The sequence below is a fragment of the Manihot esculenta genome, chromosome 12 (genome assembly GCF_001659605.2).
Source record: "Manihot esculenta cultivar AM560-2 chromosome 12, M.esculenta_v8, whole genome shotgun sequence".
Lineage (NCBI taxonomy): Eukaryota > Viridiplantae > Streptophyta > Magnoliopsida > Malpighiales > Euphorbiaceae > Manihot > Manihot esculenta.
Window position 1 is genome coordinate 31,960,061 of NC_035172.2, and position 25,398 is coordinate 31,985,458.

The 25,398-nt window shown below is 29.7% G+C and overlaps 2 protein-coding genes across 2 annotated transcripts; one reads left to right on the forward strand and one right to left on the reverse strand.

Annotated features, from left to right (window-relative positions):
- Nucleotides 1-5,797: 5,797 nt before the first annotated feature.
- On the forward strand, nt 5,798-8,253 carry LOC110628831 (1-aminocyclopropane-1-carboxylate synthase 9). The gene is made up of 4 exons (XM_021775645.2): nt 5,798-6,370; nt 6,464-6,595; nt 6,713-6,873; nt 6,982-8,253. The coding sequence occupies exons 1-4, from the start codon at nt 5,927-5,929 to the stop codon at nt 7,943-7,945; spliced, it is 1,701 nt and encodes a 566-aa protein (XP_021631337.1). The 5' UTR covers nt 5,798-5,926; the 3' UTR covers nt 7,946-8,253.
- Nucleotides 8,254-22,964: 14,711 nt separating this feature from the next.
- Nucleotides 22,965-24,530, reverse strand: LOC110628739 (transcription factor RAX3). The gene is made up of 3 exons (XM_021775539.2): nt 24,196-24,530; nt 23,978-24,107; nt 22,965-23,897 (listed from the first exon to the last, which is right to left on the reverse strand). Exons 1-3 carry the CDS (start codon nt 24,329-24,331, stop codon nt 23,096-23,098), a joined length of 1,068 nt encoding a protein of 355 aa, XP_021631231.1. The 5' UTR covers nt 24,332-24,530; the 3' UTR covers nt 22,965-23,095.
- Nucleotides 24,531-25,398: the final 868 nt, after the last annotated feature.

Genomic DNA, 25,398 nt, shown 5'->3' on the forward strand with positions numbered 1-25,398 from the left:
GGATCAGCAACATGTCTGACACTGGCCAATGGGCCTTCACAAACCCACTTGATTGTGTTGGGTCTTAATGTACAGTCCCAACCCCACCTAATATCTACTGTCTGCTGACCGAACCAAATTTTAGAAATTTAATGAAACGAATTAATTTGAATTAAGAAATAAATCGATCTGAATTAAATTTTTGATTGGGATTTTTATTTTTAACTTTATTTTTTTATTTTAAGATTTAATTGAAGTCTTTCAATTTTAATTTTTATCTAATAATAATTATTAAATAATATAAACAAAAAAAATAATAAAATTTAAATCGAAAACTATAAAAATTTAAAAAAAAATCATAGTTAATATATATATTCATATAAAATATTTAAAAATATCTATTCGATTTGATTTATTTTATTAAAATTTTTTTATTAAAATTAAATTAAATTAAAATATCAAAATTTTTAAAAATCAACTGAATTAATTTATGAAAAAAACTGATCAATTCGATTATTATTTTGAATTGAATAGTATTCATCCTCTATTGTTTGCTAACTTCCACCATGCTTAGGTTTTAATTTTGACAATTCTCCAAAACCTAATAGGAAAAAAGGAGTTGGGATTTGATATCATTTAATTTTAAAACGTTTTTAGTATTAATAAATTAAATCCCAGTTGAAAGTACAGCTGAGTCAAAATCTGAAAATGGGTTAGGCACTAATGACAAGTGAGAAAGGGATTTTGAAAGGCAACCCTCATGTAGAATAGTGAAGGCCAGCACAGAGAGAGCAATAAGTGCAGAGTAGTGTAGGGGCAAGAGGGAATAGCAATCACTTTCAAGCTAGGCTGGAGACCAAGTCTCGTAGCTATGAGGTTAAATTTGGCAAGCTGCATGGGTTGGTTGGAACTCTTACATGGGGAAAAAGAAAAAAGATCAAATAATTGGGAAAGTGATCAAGCTTTTATAACTAAGATCCTTTGATGTTTATATGTGCCAACACTTATCTTTATTGACCCATCACAGAAAATTTTTAGATGAATCTGATCTAAATTTAAAAAATATTAAAATAAATTTTATTTATTTTTTTCATAAAAAAATTCAATTGTTTATATGTTGAAAATGGAATCTTGACACATTTAAATATTTATTGAGATAAAATTAAGTGTACTTTAATTTTGAAAGAAAATTTTAGGTCTGCTTGTTCTTTAGCTTATTAACTTATAGTGTGTGATTTTAAACAAATTTGGAAAATTGAGTTAGATCAATTAATTATTGAAGATTCAATTGTCAAACAAATTAAATTTTCATTGAATTTTGATATGCTGTTGATTCATGTGTCATGTGTAATTTGTTCTTTAAGTTCTTGATTTAATTTGAAAATAGGGATTAATTAGTTTCGTTTTAAACTTAAATAAATGAAATAATAATGGGTTAAAATTTAAGTTTAGTCATCCCTAATCCGTAGAGATATTGATTCAGAATACGGTTTAAAATCGAATTGAATAAATTAAAAATTAAAATTTTAGTATTTATATAAATTGAATTGAATCGATTTTAAAAAAAAATTAATTTGAATCAAATTGAATCGATCTAATTCGATTTAATTAGTTAAAATTTTTTTATAAAATTTTATTTTTTATATTTTATTTTTAATATTTTAAAATTTAATTAAAATATTTTAATTTTAATTATGATCTAATTTATTTATATTATCAAAAATAATATATTATTATTATTTGGTTTAATTTTTTTATTAAAATTAAATTAAATTAAAGTAATTAATATTTTTAAAATTAAAAATAAAAGTAAAATAAATAAAAAATTAATTTAATCAATTTTTTTAATTTAAATCGTGATGAGAAAGATGCAGTTAATTTGTCTTTTTCCTTGGATGCCAACCCAAAATTTTTTTTTACCTATTTAGGAAAGCTATATTAGCTAGCCATTAGCAATTATTGTAAGGCAATAGTTTGGATAATTTTAATAATTTTTCATAATTTATCAAAATAAAGTCTGGAGATTGAGTTCAGATTGCAGTTAATTGTATTAAAAATATTAAATTTATTTTTCCTAATATACATCATTGTATTTTTTAAGTAATACTTTATTTATTAAATCTTTAATATGAATATATATGCAATAAAAATAACATTTAAATTCAATAATAAGTTTAATTGAGAAATATGAATAAAAAGTATATTAACAAAATTCTAAATAAAATTTATAACATTAACTATTTTTTTAATTCATATAAAAAAATAAATCTATATTTGCTTCTATGAGTGAATAAAATAATAATATTGTGAGATATGAAAAGATTTTTTCCTTACATATGTATTTAGATGATATTTATCAATAAGATTCACAGCCTGTTTTGCATGGTTTCACAGTTGCTAGTTTCTTGGAGTTATCTTAATTTTCACTTCCCAAATATTAAGGTTCATAGATTTTTCCCTGTTTTACATCATTTCTGCCATAGTTGCATGTTTCTTAGCTGCCCAAAAACCCATTAGCTTCTTCTTCATCATCATCATCATTGACATGCTAGGTCTAGGTCTTCTATTTAATGTGAAATGAATTTATTATAAACACAAGATGATTGGTTCATTATGCCCAGAACATCTCTTCCACGTTTCTTGATTTCAAAAAACGGCGAGTTTCATACATATTTGATATTTTGAATGTTCTTCTTCAATCCAATTGGATAATGACTAATAGCCCAATCAACCCATTTTTAAGAAAATGAAATTGGGTTTTATCCAATTCTTCAGCTTACGTAAAAAAAAAAAAAAAAAAAAAAGAAATTGGGTTTTACTTTCTATACATACCCTACAAATCAAAACATTGAATAACTCATTCAATTAACTAAATCAAAATAAAATTAATTTCTAAAATAAAAGTCAACGCTTTAAAAAATTAATTAAAGAAGCTGAAAATTTTTCTCCAGTTCATATATAGAAATTTAAAGCACATTATACTCATTTTATGCATTCAAAAATTAATTTTTGAATGTTGACTATAAAAATTTTACGTGTTTATTTTCATCAATTGACCTCAAAAAAGAAAACGTTGAAAAAATCAATACAAATAAAAATTAGATATTAATATAAAATTCTAATTTTTCATGATATGCAACTTGTGCATTCGCAAAATTAAAATTCTAGAGTGAGAGCATTCATGGAGATGTTGGAAGGGCCTACGTTATTGAAGTGAAGAAAACAAACAGGTCCATGACAATGTCGTCTCCTAGGAAGAGTGAGAGGAAAGGACTAACGTGAACATCATGTTACATGTCACCAATGGACTCAGGTCTCGAAACTGGTCCCTCAGCCCTATACTATTCTTCCTCTTCTTCTTCTTCTGGGTGTGGTGGGGCAGCAAAACGAGGGTTTCACATGCCCTAATAACCCTAGTTCTACTACAAACCACGTGGCCACCCTCAATTATTCAAAATCAGTGTTTTAAACAGTAAACATCACCTAATTGCAAGTGATAATAATCTGCCTAAGCTTTTTAAAAAAATTGTTTGATTCAATTGGAGGGGATGTTTCTGTTGTTTTTGTACTTAACAACAAGCCAAGATTTTCTATTTGTTTTTGCTTAAGTTCTTCGGATCATAAAGACAAACCAATAATTTCTCCTGCCTGACCAAGATAAAGGTTCTTGTACCTGTACAACCCAAAATACAAAATAGTACATGTACTCGTCTATTGGCTCCATTAATTAGCAAAAACAGGCAGATGTATTTATAGATTTATATATAATTTATGTAATTTATATCAACGCGTGTTGAGATTCGTGATTCGATATTTTTCTCTTTTAGAGTTTGATTCTCATAAATAAAATAAATATTTACCGAATCACTTTACGTTTTAATGTGCTGATCCGGTGCGAACATAATATTATTCGAAAAAAAATCCGGTATATGTTACCAGCAATGACATTATTTGGGAGTTCCCATCATGTCTTGGCTTTGTCGTCCCATGAGTATAATTATGTCTGTCAAAGATCGATGAAATGTTCACTAATTTAATTGCATCAATCAATCATTCTAGCTAAATAGAAGACCTGCATGGTAAGAATTGGGGGACCCCATCTAATCTCTCTCCCTCCTGTAAGAATTTGATTTTCTATTAACTATTCTTGCATGAAATTATGGCTTTAGCAATTGTCCTCTTCTCTTCTTTTGTCACTCTTACCACTTTCCTGTTTTGACATTATACATATATTTTTTTATTCCACGTACTTTCTTCATTTTCTGTTTTTATTTTTCTGAAAAGCAAATCGTTATTTAAAACTTTTTAATTCTTAAAATTAATTACTTTTTTTTTGAATTAACTACCAGTTAATTAAAAGATGAAATGGGTGTTAAGAAAGTTTTTTTTTTTTTTTTTTAAAAAAAATCAATAATAAAATATGGTAGACTAGCTAGTTGACTGGAAAATAGGGTGTAAGAATCCTTGATTAGCATATACAAATGGGGTAACTTCTCAGTAGTTTCGAGTGATGACCCATCCCTAACTGAGGTCTCCAGAAAAAGATGAAGAAAGGTTTTTTTTTTTTTTTTTTTTCATGAGCTGTCCCTCACTTGGCTTTCTTCAATCAAAATATATATAATGTAATAAAGCCAATAAAGATTAGATTTTTGCCTTAAAGAGCAGAAAGGACCTTTAAATCTGCGAGCGGGATCAATTGCCTCACCACCACCTCACTCTACTTTCCTAAGTTTTAGGTTTTCTTAACCATAATAAATTCTCCTTTTTAATCACTTTTATTACCTAAAAAAACCCTTTTTCTTTTACGACTTCCATGAATTCATGGCTTTCACTTGAACTTCCCTCGTCTTATATATATATATATTGCTATATTTACAATGGGGCACTTCCAAATCTGGTAGCCCAAAACTAAGGGCGGAAGGTAGAAGCTGTTAGCAATTATTGTTTCTTCAGAGATATATCTCGAATCTTTATTTATTTATTTATTTTTAACTTTTTTCGTTGTAGAACAGAGATTTTATAACCAACAAAACCAACCTATCTCCAGTCTCCACCGTCCATATGTATCATGAACATTATCTACTGACATTTTTACTTTGAAAAGGGGACCATGAAACTTGGGGATAGAACTTTACAGTTGAAGAACTGAAAATAATAATAATAATAATAATAATAATAATAATAATAATAATAATAATAATAGGGTTTGTTGAATAGGATTAAAACATGGATTGAGTAAGAAATAATTGAGTTTATTTCTATCAAATATTCCCCAATGGAATAATATGAATCGACGTGCATTTTATTAGGAAAAATATAGGCTGCAGAAGATCTCATATACTTAATTAATTAATTAATTATACCCATTATTTATTTATTTTTCCCACTAGAGATTTTGAAGATTTGACTTCAAAATCAAAAAGGGTTTATTCCCTTATTATTTTTTTTTTTAAGAAAAAAAAGAAAGAGAGAAGCAAGAAAATTAAAGGAGTAATGAAGGTTAAAGAGGGAGAATGTGGCCGACATAGCAGGAAGCAGATAGGACCCTCGGGTGGAACCACGATAGAGTTCAAGTTTAACATTGGGAGTTTATGTGGGTCAGTGTAAAGCCATTGTCTATAAGATTTGCTGTCGGAGAGGCATTTAAGCACTACTACTACCGCAATCTCTTTCCTTTTATAAGTCCTTGTATTATTAGTTTTCTACTTGCTACATGATTCTATTCTAACTAAAATTAAATTAAAAAAAAAAAGAATAACCCCACGCGAGCTTTTGGGTTGGCGGACTACACCTTTCAATCAAGAAATGAACAACTGAAGAAAATGGTGGCATTAGGGGAAATCTGTGAATGTAATAACCAAATTCGATCATTAAATGTGTATTGTCTGAAGGGGCGGTGGAGAAAGCGCGTATAAGTGTCCTTTGTCTTGTAATGTAAAGAATTACTATGCAAAAAAAAAAAGCCCCGTCTCTATGGTCAAATTTCTCTCTGTTACTCTGTCGTGGTTTTATGCACTTGTGCACCACTATATATATCTCCCATTTGCTATCGACCTCTCCACTGCATCATCACATTCATTCTCTTCTCTTCTCTTCTCTTCTTCTTCTTCGTTCTCCTACAAAGCTAATCCATCCAATCATCTCTCAAATTCTTTCTATTATCCTCTGCAGCTCTTTCTTTCCTCTTTCTCTCACTCACTGCTTGATTTGCACATCTCTATTTGTTGAAGAAACTATACCAAAAATGAGGCTATTGTCTAGAAAAGCCACGTGCAACACTCATGGCCAAGATTCTTCTTACTTCCTCGGATGGGAGGAATACGAGAAGAACCCATACGATGAGATCAAGAATCCAACAGGGATCATTCAGATGGGTCTCGCTGAGAATCAGGTTAGGAAAAAGTGGGGAAAAAAGGGAGAGTTTTCTTATTTTAGTTTCTCTTAGGCAATATATGCTTACGTACCATTTTCTGTATATTTGCAGCTCTCCTTTGATATTCTCGAGTCATGGCTAGCCAATAATCCTGACGCTGCTGGGTTCAAGAAAGATGGGCAATCCATATTTAGAGAGCTTGCACTCTTTCAAGATTATCATGGTCTCCCTGCTTTCAAGAAAGTAAGTTCAACGTCCTTATTATTCTATGTTCCCTTAGGGATCAACAAAATACATATTCTATTGATGTAAAAACATATAGACATATATCTCTAACTATGTTTTTGAATAATTTTTCAGGCATTGGTTGATTTCATGGCAGAAATAAGAGGAAACAGAGTATCTTTTGATCAAGATAAGATAGTTCTCACTGCTGGTGCAACTTCTGCGAATGAGACCCTCATTTTTTGCCTTGCTGAACCCGGCGAAGCCTTTCTTCTTCCAACTCCATACTACCCTGGGTACGTATATGTCTTGCTATATACTTTTCGTATTACTGAAATGACAAGTTTCGTATCACTTATGCATGAAATGTACGTTTCTAATCTTACTTTATAAAATTATTGCAGATTTGATAGAGATCTTAAGTGGAGAACTGGGGTTGAGATTGTGCCAATTCAATGTACAAGCTCAAATGGCTTCCAAATTACTGCACCAGCTCTTGAAGAGGCTTATCTAGAAGCCCAAAAACGCAACCTGAGGGTTAAGGGTATCTTGGTCACAAACCCCTCAAATCCATTAGGCACTACAATGAGCCGAAGTGAATTGAACCTTCTTGTTAACTTCATTACTTCTAAAGGCATTCATCTTATCAGCGATGAAATTTATTCTGGCACTGCGTTCAGTTCACCAGGCTTTGTGAGTATCATGGAAGTGTTGAAAGATAAGAAATGCGAGAATACTGAAGTTTGGAAAAGAGTTCACGTTGTTTACAGTCTTTCAAAGGATCTTGGCCTCCCTGGTTTTCGAGTTGGTGCAATTTACTCCAACGATGAGTTGGTTGTATCCGCAGCCACTAAAATGTCTAGCTTCGGTTTAGTTTCTTCTCAAACACAATATCTTCTCTCTGCTCTTCTCTCCGACACCAAGTTTACCAAGAACTATCTTTCAGAGAATCAAAGAAGGCTTAAAGAGCGACAAAAGTTGCTCGTCAAGGGCCTCGAAAAAGCAGGTATCAGCTGCCTTAAGAGCAATGCTGGCTTGTTTTGCTGGGTTAACATGAAGCATCTTTTGAGAACAAACTCATTCGAAGCAGAAATGGAACTCTGGAAAAAGATTGTTTATGATGTTAAGTTAAATATCTCTCCTGGTTCTTCTTGCCATTGCACCGAGCCAGGGTGGTTCCGAGTATGCTTCGCTAACATGTCCGAAGAAACTCTAAACCTGGCTATGAAGCGATTGAAGTCATTTGTCGACTCCACGACCATGACCAGTAGCCACCATCAGATGTTGAAAAATTCAAGAAAAAGGTCTCTCACCAAGTGGGTTTTACGGTTATCATTCCACGACGACCGTGAGCCAGAAGAACGATAGTCCGGTGTGTTCATGTCAAATGTGAACCCGTATACAGAAGAAGTCCATTATTTTTTTTTGTCCTCCATAATATTTTTGGTGGATAATTTTCTTTTCCATTTTTCCTTTTTGTAATTTAGAAAAAGTGCACTCAGATCCATCTATGCATATGGATCTCGAAGTGGCTGTAAAACTTTATGATCGTTTCAGTCGTTGTAAAACTCTGTGTCAATCTTGTCTAGCATGAAAAATATTCTCAGAAATTCTTCGAACCATATATATGATAATATGATCATAAGTTGACATGTTATTATTAATTGAAAAAATAAATTCCCATCTTCCTTTCTTGCTCATGTTATAATTGACACATGCGTTGATTAATATAACACAGAAGTCAGTCACAGATTAGCGGCAGTACTGGCGGAGGTAAAGATTAAATAAATGGCAGCTGCCGACGTCGTCGTCGTCCCCCACCACAAGGTGACGACTGACGCATGCATTAATTGAAGTCTCGACCGACCTTTGATCTTAATCATGATAACAATACTGTTTCTATGGTGGGTATTTGACATTCTTTAAGCCGTGTGAACAGGCGAAGGAGAGAGAGAGAGAAGCGACTGTCACTCACACTTATTAAGCAATATAGATAATCTACGTGGGAGGTGCAATTCATCAGCTTGCTTCAGTCAAAAGCCTAACTATTCGAAGGTCAAAAAGAAAACATACATACCTAGTTTTCATTTTTTCCTCCGTCTTCAAAACGCAGAGTTTTTAAGTTTAAATTCAAGTGGGAAGCAATTATATCAGAAAATAGAACCAACCATGGAAGAAGAAGAGGAGGATAAACATTACTAGACTAAGTAGTGAGATGTATATGTACATAGTCAAAGAAGAAGATTAAGGATTGGGATTTAGATTGATAAATAGATAAAACGTACAAAATTAAGTCAATAACTGTCTAGATTGTTGTTGTTGTTCAAAGTCGTCACTTGTCACCACCGACGCAAGCGGAGATAGATAGAGAGGAAGAGTGAGTTACAAGCAATCCAAAAAGTCCAAAGCTTTTTTAATTTTTATTTTTCTAAAAAAATATAAATTTAATTTAGATGAGAATTGCTCAAGTATTCATGGATCTTTTTTTTATAAAATTTGTACAGGATATGATTAATGGGTTCGTGTTGCAGACGTTTACGCGTTTCTACGGTTAATATTAAACCAATCACAACACTTGTCTCTGCAAAAATAATGACTTTGTTTTGGGAAACAAAGCATGCCCATAAATATAATTAATTATTAAAATATAATTATTATATGATGAGGTCGTTATCATGATTCAATTATTGAACCTGAAGATTTGGTTTAGTTTGAGTTAAACCACTAAATCTTAGAATGTAGATTTTTGATATGTGATGATCAGATGGTTTGTTAATCATTGATTCATTTGATGTTTCAATTATATGCTGATGTCTATGATCTTCAAGATATAGTTGTGCAACTATAATGATCCATCATGATGGGAGGTCGCATACTAACTCTTTAATTTTTTTTTTAATTATTTTTTTATTGATTATTAAATTTAGTGTTAACCGACCAATAATAATATCTTATCAATTGAAATAATAACATCAACAATTTCTTATATTTAATTTAATCTAATTATATGGTAAGATTGAAGTGAAAATCCATATATATATATATATCATAATAGCATTGGTCATGTAATTATTATTATTATTATATTAATTAATTATATTCCACTGTAGACATAATTACAGAGAAAATCATCCGTAAAGGATTTCATCATTTAATTATTTTTATAAAAATTATAGGAATCGACTTTATACATTTAGAAGTGAGTAGTTTTAAAAAAAATTAATTAAATCAAATAAATTTAAAAATGCAGTTTGATTCAGTTTGATTTTTAATTTTAAAAATTTCAATTATTTCGATTCGAATAGGTTTTAATAAAAGATTAAAAAAATTAAACTGAATTGATTAATAATAATAGTATATTATTTTTAATAATATAGAAAAATTAAATCGTATTAAAGTTAAAATATTTTAATTAAATTTTAAAATATTAAAAATAAATTATAAAAAATAAAAATTTTATTAAAAATTTAAATCGATTAAATCGAACTAAATCAAATCAAATTAAATCGATTTGATTTAATTTTTGACCAAAATTTATTCGGTTCGATTTTTATAAATATTAAAATTTTTATTTTTAGTTTTTTCCGTTCGATTCGATTCAAAACCGAACGTAAAGGGAATAATTATTTATATATATATTAAGTAAGAGATATTTAAAAAAAAAAGATATAGAAACATGAAGGTTATGTGTTCATATATACTTAACAATAATATAGTACCTACCACATATATCATATATAAAGATAATTAATTAATTAACATTTAAAAATCCAGCATTACGTCACCTTTCACATGTATATCCTCCAAGGATCACACAAGCTCTAACTTGTAATTATTTATTTAATAATTTTACTAAATAACTAATTAATAATTAATTACGCAATGTGGTTGGAGACTGGGAATTAGAGTATACAATGGAATGGTATTTTTCTATTTCCTTTTTTTAATTACTGGTTCTCAAAATTTTGATTGCTTAAAGTTCTCTTTAAATTATTATATATATATATAATGTATTTTTATATTTTTTTTTCTAATAAATGAATGAGGGATTGAGAGATTCAACATGGAATTTTCTAAAATTCAATTTAATTTCTCGAAGTATTAAAATATATTAAATACTTGAAATATATTCCCTAATTAATTTAAGTCGTAATAAAATCCGCTAGTCGTTTATGTAGTGGATCGAAAAAGCCAATTCCATGTGCTATGTGTTGACACTTTTGCTACACATATAATAAAAGAATATTTGCTTTAGGTATAACATATTATATTAATATTATTTTCAAAATTAAAATATGATTCTTCTAAATAATTAAGCATTCTTTTTGTTTTTGCTTTCTGCATGTTAAGCGGCGAATACCTGTCAAAACGACCCATGATACTTGCATGTGATTACTAGTTTTTTTTGAAAAACAATAAGAGAGAGATATCATTAATTCAAAGCGATCAAAGAAATTATAGGAGAAGAAAGGACATGAACCCAAAACAAATAAAATTTTTTAGACATTTTCCATGTTAATAGTTGACTCTGTCACCATTATAATCAGCTCAAGTATTGTACTTAAATATAATACAAGATTAGGCATCTAAGATTCTAGGCAGGAGAAGGTCAATTTCAGTTTCAAGTTATAAAGAATCTTGAAAATAATTTGTTTAATCATTCATTTATTCATATTCTTAACCATAAATTAATTAATTTTTGAAGAAATCTTTGATGTGGGTTTTCTTTGTTTTTTTAAATAAGAAGGAGCTGAATAAAAAACGTAAAGAAAATTAAGGAAGTAATTAATTTTACAAGGGAAAAGGTTAATTAATTTTCTGTCAGAAATTTTTAGGGTTATTGATAAGAACAGACGTTGATGGTTGAGTAAAAGCAGAGAGAGTTAAGGTCAGCATGCAAACAGCTATTTAATTGGCATTTTGCATGCAAACACTGAGTGATAATAATAATAAAGACGTGAAAAGAGTTGATTAAGAAAGAGTGTTTCCACAATCACTTAGACAACAAATGTCACGATTAGACATTAACCACCGCCAAATGTCTGCATTTCTTGATAACATAAAAACAATGACAAGAAAGGGTAGCCATAATGTTTTTATCCAAGACAATTAAAATCAATTACAACTATTATTGTAATGGCCGGATTAAAACTGATGTAAATAATTTTAAATTTATTTGTTATTTAATTTAAATTATTTGTAATTTTAAACGAACAATTATATATTATTTATCAAATTCTCTCAATGTAGATTAGAATTTTCTATACTCCATTCTTAATTTTATAACATTTTTATTGTAACTTTATTAAGTTATGCTATAATGAATCAGCTATAATTATTAAGTTAAGTCATGGTTAATGGCTTTGTTAGTGGTTCTTGTACCCTTTGGAGAAGAGAAACCATCGGTTGGATTCTTATTTTTTGCCCTTTGTCTCATTTGACTATCCTTTCTATCGTCGAATGTATAGGTGATTTTTTGCCATTTGGAGAAGAGGAACCATCGGTTGGGTTCTTATTTCTTGCTCTCTGTCTCATTTGACTTTCCCTTCTATCGTCGGATGTGTAGGTGATTTTATTTTATTTGTTGTGTTTTGTAGGTCTTGTGACTCATGCAGGAAGGTTACTATTAGATTTGATTTTTCCTTAGAGTTGCTTTGTTTCTCTTTTTTGGAGAGATTCTTACCATGCGACATTGACATCCCTGATCCGCACCGGTACTTCTGATGATTACAGCTCTCGAAGGCGAGAATAGCGTCATGAGAAGTAGTTCTGTTGTTATCTCCTCTCTAGATGTTTTGGTGATTCGAAGTTGGTTTTCTTTAGTTCTGTCATGGATCTTTTTCTCTTTATTTTTTATTGCATGTTAGTTTTGGTGCTACTAGAGATAGTGGATTGATGATTTATTTTGGCTTGCCTCTATTCGATTGATGAGTTATCAATGGTCAATTGATATTATTTTATTTAGATTCTTAATTTTTCAGGTGGTGTAATAGAATGATTTTTCTCGATCGTTTGTTAACTGTATTGTTTTAATTATTTTTAATTTTTTTAAATAATGTAGTTGAATTACATGTAAATTCTTGAAAAATAGAACATGTTAGGGATTAAAAAAAATTGGGATGGGTAAAAAAAAATTGGGTAGCTTTTGCAAGATTAAGTAGCTGATTTTATGGGAGATATGAAGGTGACATTTCATTGGAGTACGTGGGTATGGGAGTCATGTGGGTTTCACATGAGCAAGCCCAGGCTAGCACATGAAAGAGAACATAGAACACCTGCCCAAAAATTTTGACTAACAGTGTGAAAAGGCTAGGGATTAAGATTTATTTAAAAAAAAATTTCTATATTGTCATATTCAAGGAGCAACCTGGTCTGCCCCCCTTGGGAGATGCCTGCATTGATGGGGATTAAGGACAAAGAAGGTCATGTGAAGATGGCTCATTGCCTCCTCACAGTAATTGCACCTTACCCACTTCCCATGCCAAGAAATTTTAGCATCCTCATTTGGGTCCCATTCAGGGCCCAGATATAGATTGTTGTTCTCTTCAATATGATCCCACCTTTCTTTTTCTTCTAATTTTGTCATCCCTCCGTTTTATTTCACGTTTTCACATTTTAAAAGAATTAACTCCTGTTGAGTAACAGTGTTTAGTGGTTATTTTTATTATTTATTATTTAATAACTATTATTTTATAATAATATTTGATGATTGAATTAGTAGTTATTAAAAAATTACTGTTCTAACATTTAGTACTTAACTTCTCATTTTTTTAAAGAGTGTTTAATACCTCTATAATATAAATTTATTAATATACTTTACTTTTTAAATTAAAATTAAAAAATAAAAAAATAAATTATTTTGTTATAAAATATTTTTCAGAAACATATTTTTATGGAACCAATATAAATTATTTTTTATAAATAAATGGAAGTTTAACCATCATTTAAATAAATTATTTTTGAAAAATTTTTTTAATTAATTTTTTTTTACAAAAACTATTTTTAAAAAATAATTTATTTTTTATTATTTAATTTTAATTTAAAAAATAAAATATATTAAAAAATTTATATATAAATATTAATAAAATTATCAAAGGTAGATAATTACTCTCTCTTAGTAAAAAGAAGTTATTTTTTTAAAATGATAATTTTTTTTATTAAAAAATAATTTTCATTAACTAAAATTTTTAAATATTTTAAATATTATAAAATATAAAAAATATTTTTTATAAAATAAATGGTACGTATTTATGACAGTTAGTGTGTGTATATATAGGACAATTACATCAAAGGTCTGAAGTTAAAATAACATATAAATTCAGCCACGGCTAGTTTGGGTTGTTTCAGGTGAGAATTATTGGTTCATCGTCCTTTGGGGTTTGAATTAATTTTGATTCAAAAAAATTTCGATTTAAATTGATTTTAATTAAAAGAATTAATGATAACCATTATAAATTCTTTCATGAAAAAGGAAAATATTTCTTAAATTGGGCTGATTCTGATTTAAACTCAGCATTTAAACCCGTCGATTTTGGTCCTAATTCAATGGAGGCCTATAACTAGTTTCTTATTAAGCAGTTATGGTCAGGATTACTTGGTCAATCCGATTTTATTTTAATCTAAATTAAATTGCATTTGATTGACAATTTGAATTGAAAAATTATGTTTAATTTAATGAAATAGAATTTTTAAAATAAGAAATAAATAAATTATAGATAAATTTAAACGATTTTTTTTAAATTTAAGTAATTGTGGTTAATCAAAAAATTTTATTATAAGGTATGATACAAGTGATTAGTATACAATTTGACCATATTGATATAAAAAGTGTGATGATGAGTAATAGACTAAAATAGAAATAGCAAGAGGGCAAAGCGGACTTGGCCTTTGCCGTTCTGATTTTGTCCTATTTGTAAATCTCATGTGTTTCAATCTTTATCAATCCTACCAACATACATAACCCCACCCTGTCCCATAAATAAATAAATAAAATTAAAAGGAAATATTAAAAATAAAAAAAAATCATTGCATGTCTAAAAATATTTTTTAAAATCTAAACATAGTTTTTTTTTTTAAAGATTGTATTTATTTAGGCTTATATATATATTTCAAAACTGAAGGCAAGTTAAAAATTTTAAATAGACTTCATTTGAATTTTAATATTTAAAAAATTTTGTTAATTTGTTCTTCTTTAATATCGAAACATTAATATCGGAAAACAACTCAAAAGTCAAGTAAATTGGTAAGTTGTTTTTGACACGTAATTCCAAGTTGTCTGGATGAGATTTCAAACAAGTTTTCGAATCTTACAAAAATTTGTTTAAAGGATTGTGTGTTTGAAATTGTTTGTTTCGATGTCAGCCATTAATTCTCCATAGACAAACATGCACATGTTTTCTAAAAAGAGTGTTCTTCTTACACAAAGCAGAAGCTGTTTGCTTGATCTGCACATGGCCCTGACTAGTTTGGCCTCTTCCAATTCAAAATGAGCTCAGACATTAAAGCAATTAGCTGCAACTAATTGAATCAGACATGTCTAGTCTATTTAAACTTCACCATGTATCCTTTTCTGGGTTACTTTGTAGCACAAGTCAAAGGAAAAAATAGAAGAAAGTAAGAAATCTATGGTAGTTTCGTACCAAAACCTATAATAGGTTTCTGGGTCATCTCAAACTTCTGCATGAAAAATCATGATGTGATCGTAAAGCAAAAGGAAAAGTCATCCTACAGTTGTAGACAATTATCACAGTAGTAGTTCATAGTTAAACTAGGGTTAAAATTTTTTCAAAAATCAAATGCTAATACTTAGTCAGGCAGAGATGGCGAAGTCATTCTTAATTGTAATGATGTTGTCACGTATATGCATGCGAATTGGATCAGACATATCTACTCTTCTCTTGCAGGAGCTAAAACTTCACCCATGTATCCATTTGTAGGTTATTTTGTAGCAAAAGTCAAGGAAAAATAAGAAATCTATGGCAGTTTCGTACCAAGACCTATAATAGGTTTCTGGGAAAATCATGATGTGATTGTAAAGCAAAGGAAAAGTCATCCAACAGTTGTAGACTCTTTATTATCTTTCAAATATTACTGCACTATTTCCATAATTAAACTAGGGTTAAAATCACATGTTCATATACTTGATCAGGCAAAGATAGCCAAGTCATTCTTAATTGTAATGATGTTGTCATGACTCATGCATATGAAGGACACCACTTAAGCTTGGGGATCTTCGAGGAAATTTCAATATGTGAAGTGTTAGACGACAGATTCCATTCAAAATGCATGGAATTGTGTCGTTTAGCGGAAGTGAGCTCCTTTATGAAGACCTGCAAATCTTTTATCCAACAAGAGCTTTTCACATTGGCTTCCAAAGTGGAGAATATATCCCTAATATCCCGCATTGAAGCACGGGGAGTCCTTAGCTTTTAGGAGCATTAGGTGCATGCTTCCCATTAAATAACCTATGAAATTTGACGTAATGGCACATATGTTTAAGGCCCCCCATAAGAAAGATTAGTGCCAAAAGTATACGTAGGCTAATGGCAATGGCCATGCAGGATTGCTTTTGGCTTTGACAAACTTTTAAGTAATGGTAATTTTTCAAGTTAAAAAATTTTAAATTATTTTATTATAAATAAAAAATTTGTAAGAAAAAATTCAATTGAATTAAAATTTTCAAAAATTAAAAAATACCAATTAAATAAGTAGAATATAGAATATATTATCTTTTTAAAAATTTAAAATTTCTGAATTTACTTAATCAACCAAACATGACCATGAGTTTTGGGCTGGATCAAGTATATAAGCAAAATCAAAACCCGCTGCAAGTCTATTGGACTTCATAAGGAGTTGATGTAACCCATTTGAGCTTGAACCCACTAGAGCAAAAAAAGCAAATGGGTGCCAGCATGCAGCAGCCATGGCCATGGGCCTAACCCATATGTACTAGGTTTGCAAATTGTTCATGTGGGCAATTGCTGATTTGATACCAATTTAAACACCAGAATTCAGAAATCTCTCAACCAAAACCCTCTGCAATTCACATTTCAATTAAAATTTAAAATAATTTCAGAAAAATACTGATTCAAAGAGCTACCAATCGGAGGATGATGGTGAACCATATCAATAAAGACAGATTAAAACCAGGTGGTTAATTTGATCTCATTTTTTTTGGGTTGGGAACTGTTTGATTATTCAACTAGTCAAACGCACGAAGGAGCTCCCTTTGTTGAATGAAATCAGAGAATGAAAATTTTCAAGGCATGGAGTTCTGGGACCAGCCAGGACAGCTCTTTAAGTTAAACAAGAAGTTTGAACCTCAAAAATAATTATTAGTCTAACAAAAACATTATAAAAAAAAAATATTAATTATATAATCCAAACAAACCAAACAAAGACGAAGAAATAAAAATATTATCCTATGAACTATCCCCATCTCCATATCCTTCTTATTCCAAAAAAAAAAAAAAAAAAAAATTCTAGCTAACCTCTTCTTCCTGGAAAAAGAATAATCATCAGAAAGGAAGCAAGCATGATGGCTAACTTTAAAGATGGAAACAAATTAAAGAGCATTAAGGTGGTCTGGGGGCTTTTGTCGGATCTCTGGTGGCCTTATTAAGACAACATTAATCAAGGTTTCTTTTGATAGTGTTTTTATTAGTATCACGCGGTTGACAGAATTTGCCCTTTGAAGACCAGTACTCTATCATCTCTCAATTTTCTTTTCTGGGCTTTTCCTCTTAAATGCTTCTTCTTGTCCTTTGATTTTCATTTATTTATTATTCCTTTTTCTTGGGTTCCCAAAATTTGTGAGGTACTTCTAAGCTTTGGCAATCTGCAGCTGTCTAGCTAGATCATCCCTCACCCTATTACCTGCATCCGTTGTTCTTGGGATTGTTCGTTTTGTGCCATTGGCCATTCATATATGACTCATGCTTCTGAAATTCGATTCTTAAAACTTTTATGCTGATTTCGAATTGGATCGTCCACAGTTTTATATATTTTATATATTTAAACTGCGGTTTCAACGACAGTTTAAAATCTATTATATACTGATATAATATAAAACAGTAATTTATTTATTTTTATAAATAATAAAAAATATAATTAAAATTATAATTTTATTAAATATAAAATAAATTATTTATTAAAATATTATATAAAATAAAATTTTAATTTTTTCATGCAACAATTTTAAATTGCTGCTACTTTTTGAATTACAAATAAGTTAATTTGTTGGTCTTGCAACTTTGTTCAGGCTGAGTTTCTTTGAATTTACTTCTCTGGTTTCCTCCTACTAATTTTTCTTCTATATACGTTTTTCCTTTTTTTCTTTTTTTTTTTTCACAAAAGAAACCGCCAGCATTGGATATATTAGAGCACATAAATACACATTATAATTTTCTTTTTATAAATAGGATTTTATGAATAAATAAAATTAAGAAAAACTTTTTTTAAATAAAAATTAAGAAATAAATCAGAGTAAACCATAGTGTATAAACAAATTCATATAATATTAACCTATGATTTATAATATTAAGTGAAAAAAAAAACTAATCTATTGCTCACTTTTTATCATAATTTTTATTTATTTTTTTAATTATTTTAAAATTATTATTTATCTATTTTTAAATTATAGTATTTTATAAAAAATTGTAATCAATATCATTAATTAAAATGAAATTTAAAAAATTAGAAATTGAAATTTTTTATAAAATTTTCTCTGTAAATTTAAAAGTTAACCAAACGGTCCGGATAAGCATTATTTATAATAAAAAAAAATTTAATGTGAAAATTTATAAAAAAATATTTAAAATATAAAATTAATTTTTTAAATGATAGAATTTGAATTTCAAATTTTACTATAAGTCTATCTTCTCACATTTGTCTGTTTTAAAATTTTCTTTCTAAAATATTATTATAAACCTTTAACTGACTTCGTATTGTAAGCCTCTAACGGATGTTATAAGTAAAAATTAAATATTATTTTTATTATTTGAGTGCGGTCTAAATTTTTTAATATTTAATAACACCTAATATATTTAAAATAAATATAATTAAAAAATTAAATTAAAAAATATATATATTTTAATATAGACAAAACTATATAAGACGAGAGAAGTATAAAATTAAAAGTTATAAATATTAGTATAATTTTTTTCATTTCATTTTATCATCTATAAAAAATTAATTCTTCTCTTATTACTGGATTAAAAAAGATTATTATAACATAATATAAAATTAAAACCATGTACATATTATAAGCAAATGTGATCCATGTCTATTTTACATAAAAATAGAAGATCTTTTATTGGATATAAAAATAAGAAATACAATTATAGTTCCATCTTGAAAATAATATCGAAAGTTAAAAAAAAATTATATTCAATATTATTTTTAGAAAATAAATTTTGGTGTAAACCCAAAACTAGATATCATTTTAATATAAAATTTAAACTATTGAAATAATGATTAAATAAATATTATAAAAAAATATATAAGTGAATAAATTATTATTTATTTGTGATACAAATAAGTTATAAGTTGTAACTATGAAATAATTCTCCGTAATAAAGATTTGATAAATGGATAATGCGGTTCTGTTTAAAAAAAATAAATTCAAACACTTTAATATTCAGTTTATCACTAAAACTCACACTCTCACGAATAATATGAGTTTTGACATAAAATTACTGTTAGCAGGCACAATTCAGTTACTCCAGTTACGCCTGTAATCATGAGATATCCAACTGGTTAATCCGGTGAAATTTATTATTAGATTAACCAGCCATATTATTGTCGAATTACGAGAAAATGTCATATTTATCTCATCACATAAATAAATGTACATAATTTTTTTATATAATTATTTTCAAATTTTATATTTATTCTATTTTTTAATTTATTAATTTGAATATTAAAAATGGGTGACTTGCATTCTTTTTTCATAGATTTAATTAATTACAGTAATAGATATTACGGCTTAGAGCATTAATTTGTAATTTATGAGCTAGGGTTGATGGTGGGATTCTATCATACATGCACTCATTTGTTATATAAATTATATTTTATATGTAGATGATAAAAACTTTTTAATATTTTATTGGAAATTTGTTGGGTAGCTGTTTGTTGAGAATGTTGAGAACATATTTACATGCATTTTTGTTTTTGGTGATTCATATTTGTCAATAAGCTTAAAGCCTTGAGAGGGAAATGGGTTGAGAATTTTTTCCAAGATTCACACACATACAACTAATGTGAACATTTCCTCCAAGGCGACTCAGACTCAGTGGATGGCAGGAGGATAGCATCACAATGGATAAATTTATTAATTATAATTGTTAAAGGTGGTCTATGGTCAAACAAATTTTTTTAAAAGCCTCTCCCCCTCTTCATCCTCAAAGTACTTATTTATTTAATCATTTATTTGGTATAATCTATTTTTATAAAAAAATTAAATCAACTTTTAAAAATTATATAAAATTTTAACTTTTTAAAAATTTTTAAATTTAAAAAATTAATTTTTTACATTTCAATAAACTACTTTTTTTTTTTTTTTTAATTTCATTTAGTATATCAGTTATTTTAATAATGATTAATTATCAATATGTGTGTAAATTTGACTAGGAAAATCATCTATTTTCTCTTTTATTCCTTTTACTTCTATTTGTTAATAACATATAACAGTGTCACCTGTTTCTATCACGTAGACCCGTACGTACAGACATGTTTGTGCACTCCTCTTTATTAGCCAACCATTTAATTTCCTCCGACAAGCATGGTAGTAGGGCTGCGAGGTAACTCGACTTACTCTCCTATTCCTTATCATGTCACCGGACTAGACTGTTTTTTAGTGGATCTGTGCATAGGGCTGATCCAACCTGCTGTTTTTTAGTGGATCTGTGCGTAGGGCTGATCCAACCTGTTTTGCGTGATGCGCCATGTTGAACCGATCTGCTTGAGAATGGCTATATAGACTTTGGATCTGTATTCTTGTCTAGGGTTTGGTCTCAAATAGTAATAATTAATTATTTTAGAATATAGAGATAATAAATTAAAAAATACACGTTTAAATCAAAATATAAAATGAATTAAATATTGATTGAGTTAATTATATTGCATTACTGAATTTTTAGTTTGGGGATAATGAATTTTCATGATTAAAATAATTAAATAATTCATTTTAAAAGAAGAAAGAAACAGGTTCTCCTTAGGACGCTATACATAACAGCTTCGAAACAGTCTTGACAGAAAAGGAATTTTCATGACATCATAGTTACATAGCAGCCTAGTCATGGGATCAAAGGTGATGAAACTCAAATCACAAAATTTGAAAAAATCAAGACATGATCAATGGTGAAGATCGAATTAAGTTGAATGTCTGATCATAGAAATGTACACAATAAACAGTTAGGTATCTGTCTGCATCCAACAATGGTCATCCACCAAGCCTACAGCAAAAAAAATTATTAAACAAATTATATATTTGGCTCTCATTTTGCTTAAATGTTTATTTATAATTGGCAGTGGCTGACTCTGAAAATCTTGAATCCTGGTAAGGCCACCCAAAGACCTGTTCAATTTTGTCCTATTTACTGCTTTTATCTTCTTTTGACTTAAGAGCACAAACACACATCTTTCTCTCTGCATTGTTTCCATACTTTGTTCTAACAAAAGTCTATGTTTCGTTTTCATTTGATTTTGAATTAAAATCTATGATGCCTTTGGATTGGCACTTCATTATCTGCCTATAGTATGCAGCCACCCTAATTCTTTGGTTCATTAATTTTCTCTACCACCATTATTTACAGTCTTTACATGTGAATTCTAATGATTTTCACATTAATTTTCTGCTGATTCCTAACCAGATCATAATAAAAAGGTTGCTAGATGTACAATGATTGACCATTTTTTTTTTCATATTGACTATATAATTACTCGCTCAAATGGATTTAGGTATTTCTGTCTATATTTCTAACGAAACTATAAATAAATGTATTTAAAAATTTATCTGTACCTGATTTGATAAAAAACTATTTACACTCCGTCGAAAATTTTAATCAATATCATTTGACTAAAATGATATAAGAGAAAAATAGGCTAGAAAACGAAAAGTCTTATTGAAAATTTTCAAAAACTGAAAAGTAAGTATCTAATAGTTAAGGAAAGTTATTTATAATAGAAAAAAACTCTAATACGCAAAATTATAAAAATATCCAAAAAAAATAATTAAAATGTAAAATTGACTCTTAAACGATGAAATTTTCATATCGAATTTTTTAACAAGCCTGCGGCTCTTGTCATACTTTTGAAAGTTGTGCGTCTTAAAATTTCCTTTTCGAAAAATTATCGCGGGTCTCCATTGAACGTCGGCAAACTAGTTGTTTCATGTCAGATTCACAATGACTCAAAATACATGAATATGTATCCTTTCATAAAAAATTGATCACGTTAAATCCATCAATGTTGAGTATAAGTGTGACCATGAAGCTACGTAAGCATAAATCATGCAAAAACTAAGAAATCAACAAATCAACAACCTGTATAAATTTTGCTTCTCATGCTAACTACATATGCAATAACCTAATCAAAATAGTTGTGTTTTGGATTATAGCATACCGGATTTAGGTAATGATTTTGATGTGGTACTATTTACAGGACAAGAGGGAAAATGATGATCAAGGTTGGAAGAATTTGATTGAGATGGGACTAAGTATCAAACTATTAGTGTTATTGTCAAGCAAATACTTCAAGCAGAAACCATCTGACATAACAGTAATATAAAAAAGGAACCTGGACAACTTGGGAGGTTCTCACTATTTTAGTTGAAACTACATGTGCCTTCACTTCACACAGCTCTTATTATTATTATTGCATACATGAAGATAACAATAAAGGGATGCTGCCATTTTTGGATGCCCTACTTTGCTAGAGACGAGCAAGTCTTGGCCAAAAACGTCTAAGCATTTCCTACTTTCAATTCCTATGCATTGCTGTTTTGCCTTTTCATGAAGATGACATTTTGTGATAGATGCATGTAATTCTTCCCATGTGTAATAACGATAGAAAGAAAGAGCTCCAGCTACTTTTTTCATTCACTAACATTAATTATTGATAGCCAATGAATTTTATCTCATTTTTATGAGTCTTTTTACAATTAAGAGAGATTTTGAGTTCAAACCCTTGTCGGAGCCGAATGGAAGAACCTCACTACTACACATCAAACGCCTAAAGAAACGGACCCAACTGCAGTTTTAAGAAGCAGAAGACCTTATTAAGATTCCCATTCAGAATCACGCAGAAGCAATTAATTAGCTATTCCAAGCATTTTGGTCAAGAAAATCTTTATAAATGGAAGGAAAGATGAATTCAAGAATGTCAAAGTTAAGAGACAAGAAAATTAACAAATCTCTTGAGTAAAATCTTGTGGGTTTTATGAATTTGCAACACCAAGTTCCTAGTAAAACAAATCAAGTAATTTACACCATCCGCATATGTGGTACTACAGCAGTTCTGCTATTGTGGCCCTAAGTAACTAGAATCTTCGTAGGATGAATTATCTTGTGGCAGGCTTTGTAGACAAGTTTCAAGCTCCGAAACAAGTTGAGGATAAGCCAGGGAGCTTACAATATTTTCCCAACTGGCGCTTTCCCCAGAGCTACTAGCCCCATTTTTCCAATTTCCGCCGCCATTGGTCGTGTCCATTCCATAGAAACTCTTCAGACCTGCTAACTGGTGATTGTTGCTGTAGACCAATTCGTGTAGCTCAACGGGGAACTCCTCCAGTCCTTGGTAGATACTTGGACCTGCTCCACTGACTGCATAGTTGGCGCTAGGCAACTGAGAACAAGGGCTATCTGTAGAGTTGATGGACACCGCCGAATTAGAAGAAAGAATATTCACCGAGCTTGAATATGGATGATCTTGATTGCTAGTGCACGAAACATCCAGAGGATAAACATTGCTGGAAATGTTTGATTCTTGATGATCATCAGAAAATCTTCCTCCTTGCTTGACCAGCATGCTTCTAAGGGATTCTTCATCCCAGAAATTAGAATCTTGCGTACTCGCATTCATGGCTGGCATGGCGGCTGCTACTGATGGTAGCTCTGGCCAATAATTAAGGTTCTTTTGATTCATGACCTCAGGAACCATAAAACTCTGGCTTTCCCTCTTTAGCTCTTTCCTGAGAGTAGCTCGCCGGGCTGCTTGTTCTTTGCGCTGCTTGCCCAGAAGCTTCTTCTTGAGCCTTGTGTTCCAATAGTTCTTAATATCATTATCAGTTCTTCCAGGCAACTGAGCAGCAATAATGGACCACCTAATCATTTGATCTAATCTATATTAGCCCTTAATTTTCAATAATAATGACATATTACAAAGGAGATTGTGATTGTTTACCTGCTTCCAATGCTTAAATAGAGACTGCAAATGATGTTATCTTCCTCCTCTGAGAAGCCTCCATGTTTGATATTAGGCCGTAGATAATTCAGCCATCGAAGTCGACAGCTCTTCCCACATCTCTTAAGCCCTATTGCATATAAAATCAATGAATTAATGATGAAATGAAGAGAGAACATATAATATAAGCTAGGTTAATGATGAACCAGTCTCTGTACCTATCTTCTGAGGCAAGGCTATCCAGTTGCCGCCGGTGCCATTCTGTTCAATATAAGCCTTGAGCTTGGCATCTTCCTCAGGCGACCATGGACCTTTCTTCACATTGGCTTTGTCACAGCAAGGAGCTCTACCCATGTTCTTGTCTCTGTTGTGTGATCAAGTGTTAAAAGTTACCTTTGCTTTTCTCTCTTTCTTATCTTCTGATAATAATAATAATGGCCACGATGATAATGTTATATTTATATATATATATAAAGAGAGTTAAGAGAGAGAGAAAGAGAGACTATAAGAGCTAGAGAAGGAGAGACATGGAGACTGAGGAATTCAAAAAGGCAAATGAGAAAAAAAATAAAAAAAGATGGAAACTTTATGAATATAATAATGAGAAAATTAGAAATGCCAGAACAGTAGAGCAAGTTTTTTTCTTATTTGTCCTTCTCATTAGTCCAGAATCTAAAACAGATCTTAGAAATCCACTAATTCCACCTTCTCAAATATTCTATCATATTTAACAAAGTCTGATATGATACCCATTACGACTCATGATGATCTAATCAGGGCCATGCAATTAATGGGCTAGCACACAGCGTATACTAGATCAAAACATGCATATAACGTATTTGTTGAATGGTTCCTTTGGAAGATGACAATGGGTAGTTGCTAATTCCCAAAGGGTGGCTGCCAAAGATCATTAATTGGACAACCTTTTTCTTCTATGAACAATTCCACTTGATGTAATAATGAGAGTCATAAACATACAAAACCTGGTTAGATGGAGTGTATTGAGGAGTTCTTCTTGTTAAATTTTCCTTCCTGATGTTCCATAATTTTTTAATAAAGTTATCTTGCTGATAATAAGGAAAAAAAAAAAGAAAAGGGGAAAGAGAGAACGAAGAGAAACAGTCCAAATTGTACTACTCGATCAAGTAGTTGTTGGCAATTGCGTGATTAATAAATTAAATCCAACTGTGTAAAAATGTGAATTTGGATATTTACCACAGTAATCTAATACAACTTGTAGTGGATATAATTTTGGATAGATGGTTAGGTGAGATTGGCTAAATTTTATTTATTCAATCGATACTTTTTTTAAACTGTATAAAGATTCTACATAAAACTGTTAAAGAAATAATAAATTATAAAAAATCTAAACCAATAAATAGAAATTATGTCATTATTGCGATGGTAATTGATTTTTAAAT

Bases quoted from the DNA above. Each gene is read 5' to 3' on its own strand.
- LOC110628831 (XM_021775645.2), top strand. From the start codon at position 5,927: ATGCAAAAAAAAAAAGCCCCGTCTCTATGGTCAAATTTCTCTCTGTTA. The intron at 6,371-6,463 runs GTTAGGAAAAAG...GTATATTTGCAG, and splicing joins TGGGTCTCGCTGAGAATCAG to CTCTCCTTTGATATTCTCGA. The intron at 6,874-6,981 runs GTACGTATATGT...AAATTATTGCAG, and splicing joins CCAACTCCATACTACCCTGG to ATTTGATAGAGATCTTAAGT.
- LOC110628739 (XM_021775539.2), bottom strand. From the start codon at position 24,331: ATGGGTAGAGCTCCTTGCTGTGACAAAGCCAATGTGAAGAAAGGTCCA. The intron at 24,108-24,195 runs GTACAGAGACTG...TATATGCAATAG, and splicing joins AGCCTTGCCTCAGAAGATAG to GGCTTAAGAGATGTGGGAAG. The intron at 23,898-23,977 runs GTAAACAATCAC...TCAAATGATTAG, and splicing joins TATTTAAGCATTGGAAGCAG to GTGGTCCATTATTGCTGCTC.